The 15,775-nt window shown below is 43.7% G+C and overlaps 2 protein-coding genes across 2 annotated transcripts in view; one reads left to right on the top strand and one right to left on the bottom strand.

Annotated features, from left to right (window-relative positions):
* The window catches only part of SNX30 (sorting nexin family member 30), a 54,001-nt gene extending 48,117 nt beyond the window's left edge, over window positions 1–5,884 (top strand). The window contains exon 9 of the mRNA XM_082783091.1: window positions 703–5,884. Coding sequence (XP_082639217.1) covers window positions 703–762 — 60 coding nt within the window. The 3' untranslated portion in view covers window positions 763–5,884. The remainder of the gene's footprint in view (window positions 1–702) is intronic.
* SLC46A2 (solute carrier family 46 member 2) lies at window positions 1,723–13,286 on the bottom strand. Its single transcript, XM_082783090.1, has 4 exons — window positions 11,586–13,286; window positions 10,332–10,415; window positions 8,293–8,449; window positions 1,723–6,817 (listed from the first exon to the last, which is right to left on the bottom strand). The coding sequence occupies exons 1-4, from the start codon at window positions 12,637–12,639 to the stop codon at window positions 6,760–6,762; spliced, it is 1,353 nt and encodes a 450-aa protein (XP_082639216.1). The 5' UTR covers window positions 12,640–13,286; the 3' UTR covers window positions 1,723–6,759.
* Between the last annotated feature and the right edge of the window lie 2,489 nt (window positions 13,287–15,775).

Raw genomic sequence — 15,775 nt, forward strand, 5'->3', positions numbered from 1 at the left:
AGTCCATGGTCTGTGCCCATTTTGACTCCTGGGCTCTCCATTGGTGGAAGACAGTAAAGAAACATTGCAGAAGACCTGGAATTAAATATACACATCTCAGGAAATTACTCCAAAGTCTGGAGAGCACTTGTACTAGCACAGAAACTAGGCTTTGCTTTTATTTTATTATACCAGAGAATAAACAGTTAGTCCCATGAAGTATAGTCAAGTCCCTGAGATGTACTGGGGTACACAGTGCCTCTGAATTACCTGCCTTAACTGCATAGATTTTGCAAATAACTTTGCTGGGCTGCTGCTATAATAGCTGCTATTGTGTCCAAAATAGCGCCCTCCCACAGTCAGACCACAAATGCGAATTTCTACAAGAAACAGATTGTCTGCCTAGCTGAAAGCTGTGTCCTTCGCTTCAGAAGAATCCAGCTGATATTTGAAAACTGTAGGTATTCTGATGCATTCTTAATAGCTTGGTCCAGCCGATGACTTTGGAAAGCTTTAATTTGCTGCTTTTGTTTGTAAATTGCAGCTGTTCTTTCTGAACACTTCACTTGCTGTTTGAGCTTCTGCATTTTTCCTCATGAAATAATCAATAAAGATTCTGCTAGCCTTTCTGAACTTGCACTCTGTTGGTATGGAAAGGGGGGGGTCAAAAATTACAAGGGCTGATACACCATCTGCATTTTTAATCTTTGGTTCTTCCTTCAGTGCCTTACGGCGTGGGAGTCAATTATACCACTATTGCAAGACAAGCCAGAGACCAAATGAGAAGTACCTTCATGGACAGCCTAGCACTTCCGTGCTCAGTACCACTAGACATACTGGAACTGTGTGAAGGACTCTTCTTTGTCACATTAACTGAAAAGCCAGCTGTGCTGAAGCTGGAACAGACCCTCTGAAAACTATTTGAATTTTTCCTCATTTTCTGTTTAAACTGGGGTATGTTTCATCTTTTTGAGTTATCTTGAATGGTTCCTTCTCTATCCTATGGAGTGATATGGGGCTTATAGTGAAAGTGCATGGGGATCATAAAACTTACCTCTTTAGTCTGGAAGGAACTGATGAGTAGAACACTAAAAAGATGAAAATAAAACTCTACTGCAAGGTGCCAAATGACATCTTTATTACCTTTCTGTTTTGTTTGCTGAAAAGGTAATAGTTCCCATGATACAGTACCCCCTAACCAATCCTTATCTCTTTTTTTGGATGGAGAGAGAAAGAGTGGGATTGAATATTTTCTGGTTTGCTACCACCGACGTATGCTCCCGTTAAAGGGTTTCTGGAGACTTTTCTGTGTGGGAGTTGGGCTGGTCCTAGACAGAGCATACTGACACCACCTGCACATAGCCTGTGATACAAGCATGAACTGTGGTTTTTGTGAGTGTGGCATGCTGTTGGTTCATACTGAGTATCTTTGTTTACCTTGGTGATTATGAAGTAATGTCAGTTGGCTGAAGTGTACTTGTGACCGATGTGGGGATCAAAATCAGCCTGGGTCTGGGAGTGAATTGAACAGCGGCCTTTCAGGGCTTACGGCAATGGTGGAAACAAATACGAGTTTTTGGTATATTTTTTCTGAAGGTAGCTCTGGAAGTTGCATGGTAGAATTCTCTTGAACCATGCTACGATTTCTTTTGTGTTTCATTTTTCCTGAACCACAGCCTCTGTGGGCTTGGCTACTTCAGGTGCCTGCTGTGGTAAAGAAGGTAGAACTGTTTTCTCTCCCTGTTGTTTTTTTTTTTTTTTTCCTTTTTCTTCAGTAGCAATCAAAAGCCAAAAAGTGTCAAATGCTTGCCTGCAGCAAGCGTCATTGTGTGTGTGAAACTTGCCTTAAACAGGTCCGTGGGGGTAGATAGGTACCCTATCAGGTACACATAGTGTCCAGAACTCTCTCTACTGAACCACATGGCAAGTCTTTTAAGACTTCTTTTGGTACAGATCTATTTTCCTAGTAGTTTTTATTGGCCCTTAGAAATATAACTGCTTCTGCAAGTCCCTTCCCTTTTCTCTTGCAGTCCAGCCTCAAATAAATGCCTGCTTAGTGTTAATGGCCTTAGTAGAGGAATGCTTTCACAATGGGTTTCAGAGTCATGGTTTAACAGCATGCAGATAAAACTCCTTTTATCCATCCAAAGTGAGGAAGCTAATACCAGGGTAGTGTTGGGATTTGGGGGAATAAATAACATGGAGTGCTTACTGCTAAACGTGAGTGATTGCTTGGTCTCTGGCAACGTTCTTGAGAAGAATCTGAAAGGTGACCGGGTATATGCAACTTCTGTGTTCTCCTGTGGCTACCTGTCAGGTACACTAGTCTGGATTGCACTTTGTCCCTTCATAAACACCAAGTCTGCCTGAAACTCCCCTGCTCAGCACGGTGGCTCTGCAGCAGCTGTCACGGTGAGTTATTGGTGCAATGTGGTTGCTGTCGGGCTAATGAGGTAATACCCTCCAGGTGCAAAAGCCAGGTTTAAGACATTTAAGGGGTTTTTCCTTTTTGACTCAACTTCCATTGACAGTTCTCTGGTAGTTAACCAAACTGTGCTTTCTGGTTTAAGTTCACAGCTCACTGATGTACACTTCTGTGGTGTAAAGATCTCTAAGTTGCTGTTAGGTTTGGAACAACTAACCACTCCTGCTGTGCAAGGGGAATGCTTAAAGAGATCATCTTGAAGCAGTAAACTAGTGTCTTCCTCAATCTCTCCCTTCTAAAATAAGCACTTCTAAATGCATAACACTTTACAGTTTGACCTTCAGGGTTACAGTCAATTGCTGTCTTCCCTATTTCCCACATACAGATCATCATGCTTTTTTGAGCTGGTGCCTGCGTGGTAACTGAAGCTTTTCAGTTGACTCTGCAACATGACTGGGAGTCAAGCAATGCATAATTTGAACTTGTATTGAGACGTTCTTTCTTCCACCTCATCAAAAATGTGCAAGATGAGTGGAGAGAGTGTCGTTTTCCTGCAGGTGCATAGGTTTCGTCTGATACCTTACAACACTGACATCCCGTTCCCACTTAGTGTTGTGTCAAACTGAAATGTGGCTTGGTTCTGGGGAATGTAGGAGTGGACATCACAGCTGTTCGTGAGAAGTGCAAGGGGCAGTGGGGAGTTCCAAGTGAAGTTTACATGAGTTACTGCTGGAGTGGTTCAAGATCAGCTTAGATTTTCTTTAACATGATGCCGCTGATTGTGCATCGTGGTTTCTCAACTACTACGAGACCAAAGTATGTGTTGATTTCAGATAAATCTCTTTCTGATTGAGCTGTTGAAAGGCAAGCATGCTTTACACTTCCTGGTTGCAATATGTGGCTCTGTAGCACCTACAAGCTAATTTGGAGGAAAGGCTGGAACATGCACCTCAGGCTGTGGTCACAAACAGGATTTCTTATATTATCTGGGAAAGTAAAACTTCTCAGACATCTATGGAGGAGGTAAAACTTATGTTCAAAAGAGAAGTCCTCTGCAAGAATTGCTGTAGTGTAAGACGAGTGTGTAGGGGTGGGTCTTTTAGCTCCTATGGGTCACCGTGGAGTCTCTATTAAAAAAAAGAATTGTTGCTGTAAATACTGGGTAACTGTGGGAGAGACTGGGGTTTGTGGCAGCAGTGCAGAAAGGGAGAACTGCAAAATAGCAGGAAACTCCTTAAAGGTGTTAAGAGTGCTCTTAATTAATTGGTGTTTGTGTGAGGTTAAGATCTGAGGTGTTGGTGAAACTCTGACATGTTATTGTGTAGTCCTTATGTGGTGGGTGTCTCTCTCTGAAGTACCCAAACCTTTATAGTGTGAAAAGCAAAAGATGTTGGGGAAGGGAAGCAGGAGTAGGGCAGGAGCTTTATCTTTTGGGTACTGTCTTGAGAGTTCAGTCACTTATGGTCACCTTCTGTGCATGCACTGAAATCATGATAAAAGTAGTTGCACCCTTCCAATGAACCTACTTAAGATGAGGGTCCTTCAACAGCTCTTAAATTAGCTTGGCTTCCCACAGCCAAACCAAGATCCTCTCAGAGGATGCATAATTCACCACTGTCCTGGTTACTCCTGCATAACTTCTAGTGTGTTTGTTTCTTCTCTCAACTGGCACCAGCACAACAAAGCAAGCACTGAGATCTTGTTTTTGTACTCAGTAAGGAGCTGTGCATTGTTCATACGTGTTTTTATCAGGTTCTGACTCTTGCAATAAACAAATGTTGACACATCGTGGCTTTTTCAGGTATCTGTTGAAAAATGAAATGGTGATGAGTGTTAGCCCTAAAGATACTAACTCTTCAGACGTGAGCTTTAACAAAGAATAAACTATGGATTCTTCAAAGTTGTCTGCTTGGATTTTTGTTGCACTGGCAAAACGCTAAGGGTAGCACAGTGGGCTAAGCCAAAAAGAAACTTCCGCAGAGTGGCAGAGATGGTCCTGCAGATGTGCTGTGGGGTAGCCTTGTGGTGGTGGATCCGCACAGCCTCTTCGTGGTGCATGTTGCTTCAGGTCGCATCCTGCAGCTTCCAATTACAGAATTCCCTCAGAGCACAGCAGGGACTGCTCTTGTAACAGGAGGCACAATTTTGTTAAAACCTAAGTAATTGTGCACAAGGTTGCAGACTGTTTGAAATCTAAGACACTGGTGCTGATAACCACTAAGCAAATGGTGTAGACAGGAGTAGACTAAAGTAGCTTATTAGATGTTCAGTCTTCTTAAAATCTGATCGTAGAACAGTCTTTTTCTTAGTATGTTAGCCTTTCACTAGAAAATAACCAATAATTTGGGAAAATGGGATCACTTTCTGGGATAGAAGACTTGCTACCAAATTTATTTCGGTGAAGTAAAACTGGGGATAAAAGTAATGAACTTGCCTTCTGGGACTGTGAAGGTTGCATTTTAAAGTTTCTGGGGGTGCTGCTTAACCAGTATAAAGAAGGAAGTGATGATGCTTAATTCCACACAGCACTTCAGAGCCTTGCTGGGGTCTCTGATTTGTACCAGTACTCAGTAATGAACTGGGCTAGTTTTAAGGTTGTGTGGCTGAGGCACAGTACTTGTCCAGAAGGTAATGCACTTTCTGAAAAGGCATAAATAAATCGCCCTTATGCAAGTGGTATGCTAAAACTTTAAAGGTTACTCACTGTCCTGGATTACTTTGAAGGCCTTGGTACTCTACACTTTGAAGCTAAATCCTTTCCTGAACTCTGCTGCTGGGTTATGTGTCCACCTCTTTGGATCAGGCAGCAGAGCTTGGGCCAGTGCCACTCTCCCACCACACAGGGGCACAGATTGCAGAGGACAGTCTTGCAACAGAGAACAGCCAAAGGTTTTAGTCTTTAGCACATGAGAATAAAGGAGCACTGTCCTTGTTCTCCTTTCCTGTGTGATGTGTTGATCTGTCACTCCTCAAGGTTTGGAGGCCAGCAGTGCAGGTGAAAGCAGTCTGGCTTTGACCTGGTTCCCACCTCTCTCCTTGTTCAAGGAGTCAGTGCTGATGACTGAACTGGTGCTGACTTGTTGCCCCAACTGTGCTACTTCTGACTTGTGCAAGCCCATGCACTGGAACGTGTTACTTTGCATCCTAAGGTCACCCTTGTACCACCAAAAAACAAACTGAAAGCTGTGAAAAGATGCGTCTCTGTGTGAGTTAGGTCATTAAACAGTGTAAAACTTGGAGCAAGGCTCTTGTTTCATGCACTCAACCAACTCTGACAGCTGTGCTCTTGTTCAGACTCACAGGTTATGGAATGTTGTCTTGACTTACGGTGCTGGCATGTTTCTATACCCTTTCATATATCTCTGTATAGATATACTTTGTGCATTGTTTACTATGGAACTAGTATTGATGGAGAAAAAACACTTCGAGGTAAAACTGTTTGTAATTCTCTATTCATGTGTACATTTTTTTTAAATGCACCATTTGTTTACCTCAATTAATTTAATGGAATGGACCAATAAATGTATTAAAAAATTACTCATTTACCTAGAATTTAGTGTTTCTTTTTTTCTTCTTTTTTTTTCTGCCTTTGCCATTGAAATTATATGTACACTTATTTTCTGTGCCGCTTATTATCTTATTTGAAGAAATATCCTTCCCTTAAAGGCTTGTTCCATTGCCAATATAAGCTCTAGGGGTGTGAACATCTACTGAGGAGTGTTTTTATTGTAGGGATTACAAAAATGTACTTTAATCTTACTTTTTTTTACCATGTTTTTTCTGTATTTCAGTAGTCTTCTCCATAAGATAAGTCAGCTGGGCTGACACTCTTCACACTTGTCCATACTTTGTGTCAGAAAGTAGGCACATCCTGCTGACCACCATGCACACACTGCATGCTGCTTGTGGACACCTGCCTCAAAAGCCACAGTCACAGCACTATCCTCAGGTTTCAGACCAAAAAGACGAGAAGAACTACAGCTGATCCTTTGCTTTCCCCTTCTAAATTGGATGATGTGCCTGGAAACACCCTTGTCACTTCTACCTTGTTCTTGTCTGTCTCCGCTACGGCCAAGTAGCCTGGAGTGGAAGCAGGGTGCTGTGGAGACTGCTGGTGTTCAGCAGCTGGTGCATATTGTCTGCAAAATAATGTACTGCAAAAATAACAGGGCAAACTTCTTTGTCCTGGGTAAGCTCAGTGGCTGAGGGACTGTGGCATGCTGTGAGGTGAAGACATGGATGAGATGGTTCCTGTAACGAAGGCAGTGGTAGGGACAAATGCTTGGAAGCCTTCCACTTGCATTGCTCAGGGAACTGATCAAGACCAAAAGATGCTTTCGGTGGTAAAGCTTCTGTCACTTGGTGAGAATCTGAAAGGAGCCAGTGGTTGAACGTTGTTTGATGGCCACAATGCTGTAAAGAACAATAAAAACGCTGATTACAAGAGGGCTACCAAACTACTTTCTCAAAATACAGTTTGCATGTTCCTTACTAAGTCTTTAGCTTAAATTCTGCTGTGGTGTCTGGAGCTAGCTGAGTGTTCATGTACTTCCCTTCGAGAATCAGCCAGCTTCTCTGTAAGCTACCACTGTATGTACAAGCCATGAAGCTGCCACCATTTGTTGCCTTTCAGATTTTTGTAGAATCACAGTACAACCCAGGTACTTCAAAAGACCATCAGGTCCAATCTCTCACAGGGAAAAGAGAGCCTAGGTGAGATTATCTAGCACCCTGTTCAACCACGTCTTGCAAACCTCCAGTGATGCGGATGCTACCTTGTCCCAGAGGTGGTTGTTCCAGTAATGGACTGTTCTCACTTGAAAAAAAAAATGTGTTTCTTGTATCTTACATATTTTTTCCCAGTACCTGTGTTTGTGCTTGTAATGACTGCTTGTACTGGGAGTGTGTGTGGTAAAGCAGCTGAGCAGCTTGCAGTGACTCACTGTTAAACAGTAGGGTTATGTTTAAGAAATGATGAGTTAGAAAATACAAGGAGAAACTTTAAAAATTGAAATCAAACTTGACAAGGGTTTTATCTGGGATCAGATGTTAGCTGTCTTACATCTGAATGAGAGTATCGCTGCATAGATTAGATATTGGCATTATCACACTTTGTATTATCTTCATGGGGTCCTGCTGTTTCTAGTAATGTATCCAGCTGGAGGGGTTTGGGGAGGAGGTGGTGAGCAAGGGGATATTTAGAGGGAGATCCTTTAAAGACTCCAGAAGAGTAGGTGGAGGTGTTTCAGATTTCTCTCTTTAAATTATCTGGGATTGCACTTAAAACTTGTTCTTAAAATTTTAACTCTCAGTCACTCTGTAGCTGTACAATTGGGCAATCTCACTGGATCAGAAAAGTAACCATTTTCTTTACTGTATCATAATGATTTACCTTTGAAAGAAACACCCAAGGGAGACTCAAACTATTCTGTCACAATGAGTAAGTAACCCATAATGGATTTTCAAAAAAAAAAAAAAAAAATGTTTTACTTTGTGTGGGATTATTCCCTCTTTCTACTTAGTACTATTTTAGCAATATCAAGCACGGCATTTGTGCAGAGGCTTTGTCCCCTGGGATTATTAGCTCTTAAACTCTGCCAAATATTCCTCCTACAAGCAATTCATAATACATCAAACAAAAAGAAGATTAAAAACAGTGGCTATATCACTTGAAAGCTTAACTCTTTGAACTCTTTGAACCTTCTTGGTACTTGTCACCTCTTTTCCACAGAATTTTTGTTTTACTTTTTGAGTCCTTTCCTTTTTTTTTTTTTAATCCAAAACCACTTTTCCTTTTCAAATCTTTATTGTACACATAATACCTAGAAACATGAAGCAAGGAGAAAACATAACATGCCCCTTCAGAGACAACCATTCCTGTTCCTTACCTTAAAGGGAGGAGGCTGAGGCAGCCAGCTAGAAAAGACAAAATGAAACAGAAGCTGCTGTACCAGTTCAGTGTGCTTTGATAGATTTTGTTGAAGACTGTAGATGTCACTACTCCTGTGATGACTAAGGACAACTGCAGCAGGACAAACACCTTACCTGTAAAACAAGAACATCATTTATCATCAGGGAGAAAAGAAAAAAAAAACTGTTGTGGTACCTCCCTTCAGCATTCAGGTGCCACCACCACCATGGCTTGGAAAAGCAATGTAGTCATGGCTTAATGAGTGATGGATTGCATGAGCTTGTTTCTGCTGTTGTTCTGGAGCAGAATTGAGTGTCTCTTCCTTCTTTAAGACATAGGACAAAGACGTAGCTTGAAAACTGTTTGCTTAAACAGTCTAGATGTTGAGGTTGCTGCTTGGAAGAGCAGCCATAAACTGGGAAATAACTGCTCATTTCCATAGGATATAGGAAAGTAGTTATGGGTTAACATCTTCAGGATGTAAGAGATTTCAGGCAGGGGCTGCTTCTGCCATAGTGCAGAAGTGCTGTCCATTGGTCTGAAATGTTATAGTGCCTGGAATGGGGAACTGTCTGTGATTTGTGTGATGTTTATGGAGGAGGAAAGGGAGAAATTGAATCCCAGCTGGAACAGCTTGGGAATAACCATTTTTGCTGAAGTGCACCATTCTGTTTATACCATGGTAAATGGGGAAAGAGAGGGCAACCCAGCCCTCCTGGAACATGCAAACTAGGAGCACATTTAGGGTTGTGCACCAACCCTGCTGCCCTTGAAGCCTGCTCCACATGCACAGTGCCAGTGGCCACCAGCTGAGGAGGCAATGTTGCTCTGCTGCACTGTCCTGTTTGTGAACTGCTCTTTTCTTGCAATCAGGTGCTGCATGCATAGCTTATGGTGAAGGTTAAAGACAAAAGATGCTGATTTTTCAATGACTGAAGAACATGATTAATTTTGGGTGTGAGCTGCATGGTTTGTGGCAGGGATGTGAGCTTGCTACAGAGGAACAACAGCAGTCAGAATGAACTGGTGACAGAGCACAGCTTTCATGTGATTGTTTCGTATATTATTCTCCAATGTAAGGGTAGTGAGCTCGGGTATTGAGCAGTAGCACTGCAAGTTAATTTCTACATCTGCTCGATCGCATTTGTAAGCTATCCAGACAAAAAATGCTGCATGGTAACCCTCTGTTGAGGAAAAATGAATGTAGCACTGGATGTCAGGTGGGGGTTTTAACCTACTGTCTTGGAAGCTGTTAGCTCTCTGGAACTGTGTCCCCACACTGTAGTGGGGCTGCACAAGCAGCCTGATCAGCAGTGAGCTGGACAGTTCTGCTCCTGGTTTTGAGATGTGGCAGAAGGGAAAGGATGCAATTGGAGTAAAAGGAAGCCATTGGAGTAAAAATAGCAGCTTCCAATATGATGTTGTAAAATACACACATTTCATTATTTTCTAATGCAAAGTTAATAGAAAAATTAGGAATTGTTTCTCCTCTTGAACAAAAAGGGTCATTTTCTTAGGCAAAATTTATTCTTTGTTAGTTAAATTATGTTCTGACAGGAACAAATTGCCAAGAAAAGCTTGGAAGCGTATTTAGAGACCGTAACGGAAAAAGATTAAAGAAATCCATTCTTCCGAAAACTGGAAGTAAAATAAGCCAAATATAAATGATGTGAGTGTCACTGTGCTTCAGCCTAGCATTGCCTTGTTTTTCCCTGGAGCACTGTGTTTTTGAGCAGTACCTCAGATATTATTTTCCCTGCCTTTGAGCTGCACACTGATAGTAATCTCTTGAAGCATGTTCTGAAAATTTTGTGGATAAATGATGAAGCAATTAGGGAGGAGAAGTTTGGACGTGACAGGCTGGTCCTGCAAGTTTCTCTGCTCCTCCCTGTTTGCAGTACCAGCTGTTCTGGTTTTATGATGCATTGCACAGGCTGTAGCACTAACTTAACTTTCTTGTACCCAAATGGAGGGATTTGACAGCTTTTTGATCAGAGAGGTAACCGATGTACTCACCATAGGATGATCCTTCAACGTGCTTGGATAGCATGGACCTGATGGTTGGCAAGGGGATGAGGGCAAAGAGCATCACTGCCCGTGCTGCAATGCAATGAACATGTGCTTATCATCAGTAGCTGCTCCCTGTCTCATAGCACAGCAACCACTGCTTTTGAAGGCTGCATGCCTCTGGCTTGGGCAGGGCCTTTGCTTCACCTTGTCGTGTCCCTTGAGCCTCAGAAACTAGTACTGATCTTCAGTAGGAGTGCAGCTCCTTGCTTCATCCGGGAGGTGGTGGATAAGCCACCGATTGCTGCAACTAGCAGAGGCACTTTGACCCAGCCAGCCATGGCCTCTGGGTCCCAGCCCCAAATCCCATTGTATCTTTAGAGGGCACTGTCCTTTGTGGTAGTGAGGTGGATGACGCAAGTCTGACCTTATGCTAACAGCTTTGACAAGAACAGTATACTCATAACACCATGTTTTATCTCATGGTGCTTTTGGCCTGCAGTATTTTAGTCTCTCTCTGCTGTGAGCATACTTGTTTAATTTTTGATTTCTCCTTTCCTGTAGGCACAAACAGAAAAACCTCTTTGGCTCATTTCTCTTAGACTTTTTTTTTTCTCACTTTCAGAAACAAGACCCAAAAGCCATGCAACGTATGATAGTCTTTCGGTTAGTCAGGTATGAATCACCCATCTCACTGCCACAAGGGATGCTGTTCTTGGTTTTTGGCTTCCTGTGTTCTTGTGGAGGCTATCTCCCAAAAATAAACTTGAATTTCCTTCGTCACAGGATGCTGCCACATCTATTGTTACCCATCCCTTGGTCATTTATATATAGTGTGAGATTTGTATAGTTCATTCCCGTAATATTTTAGTTGCTAGAGCAATACCAATGTTTCGCTATTAAGTTTCTTATCAGACATAAAAACCGTAATGTAACAAAAATAAATCACATCTTAGGATATTCACTTAACAGGAAATCTTTGGCATTTTTTTTTTCCATTTTAGCTTTAAGCCTTACCTCATGAGATGCAGGTGCTTTTTATGGCTGGCTGGTGCTGGTAGCCTGCAACAATTCCTTCCTTTCCCCCCTCCCTCCATTGTGAGCCTTCTTCCCCCACTCAGATCTGGATTATGACCAGGTGACAAATTTCAAGTTAATTAGCCTTAAACCAAGCATTGGCAAGAGCATGTGCCTCCTTAGGTTGTTGTAGGGTGCTGTACGAGAGAGGTGCAGGATGAGGGCACTGATGCCAGCTCTACTCACCAATGTAGAACAGAAACGTCCACCGCACGAAGGCCATGATGAGGACACCAATGGTGAAGGACACCACTCCAATTATGATCATGGTAATGTCCTTAAGGTACTTGGAGAACACGAATACCCCCAGGAAGCTGGTGATGAAGATGGCATACCCGGCGGCATTGCCGTAGCCAATCTGCACAGCATTCCAGCTCAGAGGCTCCCTGAGCAAAAAGAGTGGAAGTACATTCATGGCGCCCACCACAGCAAGGTCATAGAGGATTGCTGCCACAAAGAGGAGGATGATGATGAGTTTTGAGGGTATTACTGGGGCTTTGCTGCTGCTCTCCGAAGGCTGAGCACTCTCTGCTGCTCCTGTGCAAGCTGGTACCTGGCCACCAACCTCCTCTACACCCTTGGCTTTGGCTGTGCAGGAGGGTGCTGACTTGGGGACTATCAGGACAAAAATGCTGTAGAGGAGACAGAAAGCATAGCAAGCGATGCTGCAGCTCACCAGCACAGTGCCCTCTCGATAGCGGTCGCTGAAGCCGACAAAGAGGTAGCCAGATGCCATGCTTCCCAGAAAGCCAGCGAGGCCATACACCAGCTCAATAATGATCAGCCGTAGAGACCTCCTGCTCTCAGAGGAGCCCAGGGATCCCAGAGCCATGATGCCTGCCCAGAACGTGGTGAAGCCACCCGTTAGCCCATTGAAAGCAGCAGCCCCGTACATCACCTCGATCGGCCAGTCCAGCAGGATCAGGAGGAGCAGGAGAGATTTGGAGCCCAGGTAGCCAAGAAGAGGTAAGCAGATAGGGATCTTCCGATGAACCTTGTCCCCCAGCTTGGACAAGCCATAGGCTGACACCAGCGGGCTCAGGCCCAGGACGAGGTTGTAGATGATATAAAAATTAGAGACAGCCTTCTGCTGAGCATCTTGCATTAAGTGGGAGGGAGCAGTTGAGTTGGTCTGGTTGTAGTAGTTCTTCACCACCAGCAGCAGCGCCGTGTCGTAGAAGGCACTGGCCAGTTGGGAGCCCGCGACCACTGGCTCAACCCACGTTCTCATCATCGTCATCCCCACCACGGTGCTGATGCTTGCCTCTTCTCAGGGAAGGAGAAGAGCTGTTTTTCCAGTGAGGCACTGCAGGGAATGGTGTTTTCAGAAGTTCTGCTCTGGAGGCATGCTTGAAGTGGAGAGGCGGAGGGAAAATAAAAGGTCTGCTGGGCTGCACAGAATCAGGGTTGTGCAAGAGAAAATCCGGCTGGGAGGATATTTGCACCTCGCCTCTCTACGTATGCACATGCATACACATCCCTATGCTGCTCTGACCTCCAGCTCAGGCAGGAGAGGCTTTTGTACAGATGGAGACGCCCTGCACTCGCTGACTGCTGCTGCTGCTCTTCCTGGTGCCATTTCAACACAGATCATATGACCCGGGGGAATTTCTGTCTCCCACTTTAGGAAGTGAAAATGCCATGATTGTGTGGTTGCAGCATTTATTTACTTTTTTTCCACACTGTTGGCATCCTTCATGTGCCAGAGGACTCTCAGGGAAACAATGCTCACACTCAGCTGTGGGGACAGGGAAAGGCTGAGTGCTTTTTTTTTTTGCTAGGTAATTCACCAATTCTCTTTCATGCCAGCCCTTTCCCTTTCTTCCACACAAACGTGTGCTGCTGGATCTCTGACTCTCAGCTGCTCCCCTCTGCCCTATTGCTACATCACACTCCAATGTTATTTCAACAATACAGCCAGGAAATTGCACCAAAAAGAAAAAATGAAAATAGAAAAAAAAAAAAAAAAGTTATTTTTAGTAACCTGCCTCCCACTCTGTGTGCTTTGTCCTTGGGCTTTACAATGTGGGACTTTCCAAAAGGAGAAGAAAAGCCCCAGTTTATAACAAGGCATCGGCAACTGCTGCGCCCTAGCAATCCACAACCGGAGCTGGAAGCTGGGGTGGTAGCCCACCTCTGGGAAGGGTTTTTCCAATCCGTTTGTTTCCGCAGGTGCTGATGCCATGTGCGGGGTCACAAAGCTTGCAGGCAGCCTCAAGCTTTACTGCTACCCAGGCTGCCAGTGCCAGGGAAGGTGTGTGCATCCCCAGCTGTAGGAAACACTTGGGGGATACTTGGCAGCCTCAGAAATGCTAACTGAAATGATAATGATCTCACCCTGCGCTAGCTTAGTGAATCATAGCAGGCAGAGTAACAATATGCTCTGGGAAGATTTATGGTGATGACTTTAAAAAATAAATTAATGATTAATTTCCTAGAACAATGTTAACCCCCCCCCATCTGTTGCACTCTCTATTGACTCAGGTGGCATCTACTCAATGCCTGTGTACTCATGGCTCAGGAGTTTCATTTTTTCACTCCTACTCCACTTATGCAAAAATTTTTGTTTTAGATTTCAAGTTGAGGAAAAAACAATCCCAAGAGCTAACACAGAAAGTTGCTGGAAATTGTCTGCTAGAATGATTTGCTGCTAGACAATTTCAGTTTCACCAGAATTTTTTCTTTTAACAGACCAAAGGACTCCTAGCCAGCTGTAGAATATAATCTGTTTTGTTCCAACCGTGTTTTTTTCCTTTTTTTTTTTTTTTTCTTTTTTTCCTCATATTTTCTGCAAGAGGTGTGATAATTTCTTTAGTTTTTGCTCAGAAGTGGGACACATCTTTTTCTCCAAAGCCTGGAATATTTCCAGAGGGTGGAAATTCCAGACAGCCTTACTGAAAACCCCTTGGCAGCAGCCTGGAAACAGTTCAGTCAACAAACGCAACCAGAGGAGTTGCTACGCTTCGCTGCATCCAGGGAGCCCTGTATCTTCTGCCAGACATTAGAGGGAAAGATAAACAGCTTTGTCCTGATCTAGCTTTGATTTGAGATATCGGTTATCTTGGCATGCAGAGGAATGTTACAGGCACTGGTCTTAAGAGTGCGCAGATCTTCTCAGCTATTAAATATGGGATGTTTTCCCTCCACACTTTTTTTTTTTTTTTTGCCTGTACAGGCTGTCTGGCTTATTCATCTGACGCTCTTGACATTTAGGTGATACTGTGCTATGCTCAACGCTATTTGGTCCCAGATAGCTAATGAACTGTGCTAAATGCCATTAGTGATCTCATGAGTTACATATATATTTCCAGGATATTCTGAGTGTTCATTCTCATTAAATGTGCCTTTTAGAGCAAGTGCTCACGGAAGGGTATAATTTTATTTCAGCAATTGCAATACAAATGAAATATAACTTTAACACAGGCCCTAAAATATTTCCCACTGCAAAGCACTTCGCATGAGTATCATATTCATCTGATCCCACAAAGATTTCAAAATTGACATTCTTTATGATCAGCTTTTCCATGAAGCCCAGTTCTCATTTTGCTAATATTTAAAGGGACACTTGTGTCTGCTTTAAAATATATTTGTGCAGAATTAACAGAATGGGGCCTTAAGAGAGTGGCTCTTGACATTTAATAAAATGCACCTACAAAATTGCTGAAAAGCAAAAATACAGATTGCTGGAAAAGGACTATGGTGTTTAAGGCATCTCACCCTACAGCCATCTTGCCTGGAGACCCACCTGAGGCCAGCTCAACACCACATCATGCCAGCTTGTGGAGTTTTGTCAATCTGACCAGGTACAGGTGTTTCATGTTATGCGTTCCTATGCATTGATTTTTTTTTTTTATTTTTTTTTTAAACTGTTTTTCATGGTTATGTGAATGGGGGCATGCTCAGGTCTCAGCCCAGATGAAACTGCTGCAGTGCTGACGGTGGGGAGAGCTGGTTAGGACCATGGGGAGGAGCAGCTGTTCCAGTAAAGGTGCTTTTCTACAGCAACTGCACCTTCCTCAAAAAATGACCGCAGGGTACAGTGCCAAGCTGTGCTCTCTCCCTCTGTGGCTTGGAGCCCAGCTTCCTGTCTGTCTGCTGCTGACAAAGCAGGCCACCTCCCGCAGACATGGGCACCAGCTCCTGCTTTATCCCCGTGGCTCACCAGGGACCAGGACCTACGAGGGTCTCTGCATGGCACAGGGCCCTTAGAGGGGCGCACCTTGGGGTGTCTCGGACACTGCGACCACTGGGCCTGCCACCCAGCATTAAGGAGGCACAGTGAGACCAGATGACATGTTGGGACCATCAGATGGGACGTGTGGTCTCTGACACCTCTCACCAGAGGCCCAGGCCGCAGGCGATGCAGACACATGGCT

This window comes from Aythya marila (genome assembly GCF_965140915.1).
Source record: "Aythya marila genome assembly, chromosome: Z".
Lineage (NCBI taxonomy): Eukaryota > Metazoa > Chordata > Aves > Anseriformes > Anatidae > Aythya > Aythya marila.

Excerpts from the sequence above, each read along its gene's own strand:
- SLC46A2 (XM_082783090.1), bottom strand. The coding sequence starts at position 12,639 with ATGACGATGATGAGAACGTGGGTTGAGCCAGTGGTCGCGGGCTCCCAA. Across the intron at positions 10,416-11,585 it reads GACGTTTCTGTTCTACATTG|CACGGGCAGTGATGCTCTTT; the intron begins GTGAGTAGAGCT and ends ATTGCATTGCAG. Across the intron at positions 6,818-8,292 it reads CTCAGCCTCCTCCCTTTAAG|CATTGTGGCCATCAAACAAC; the intron begins GTAAGGAACAGG and ends TGTTCTTTACAG.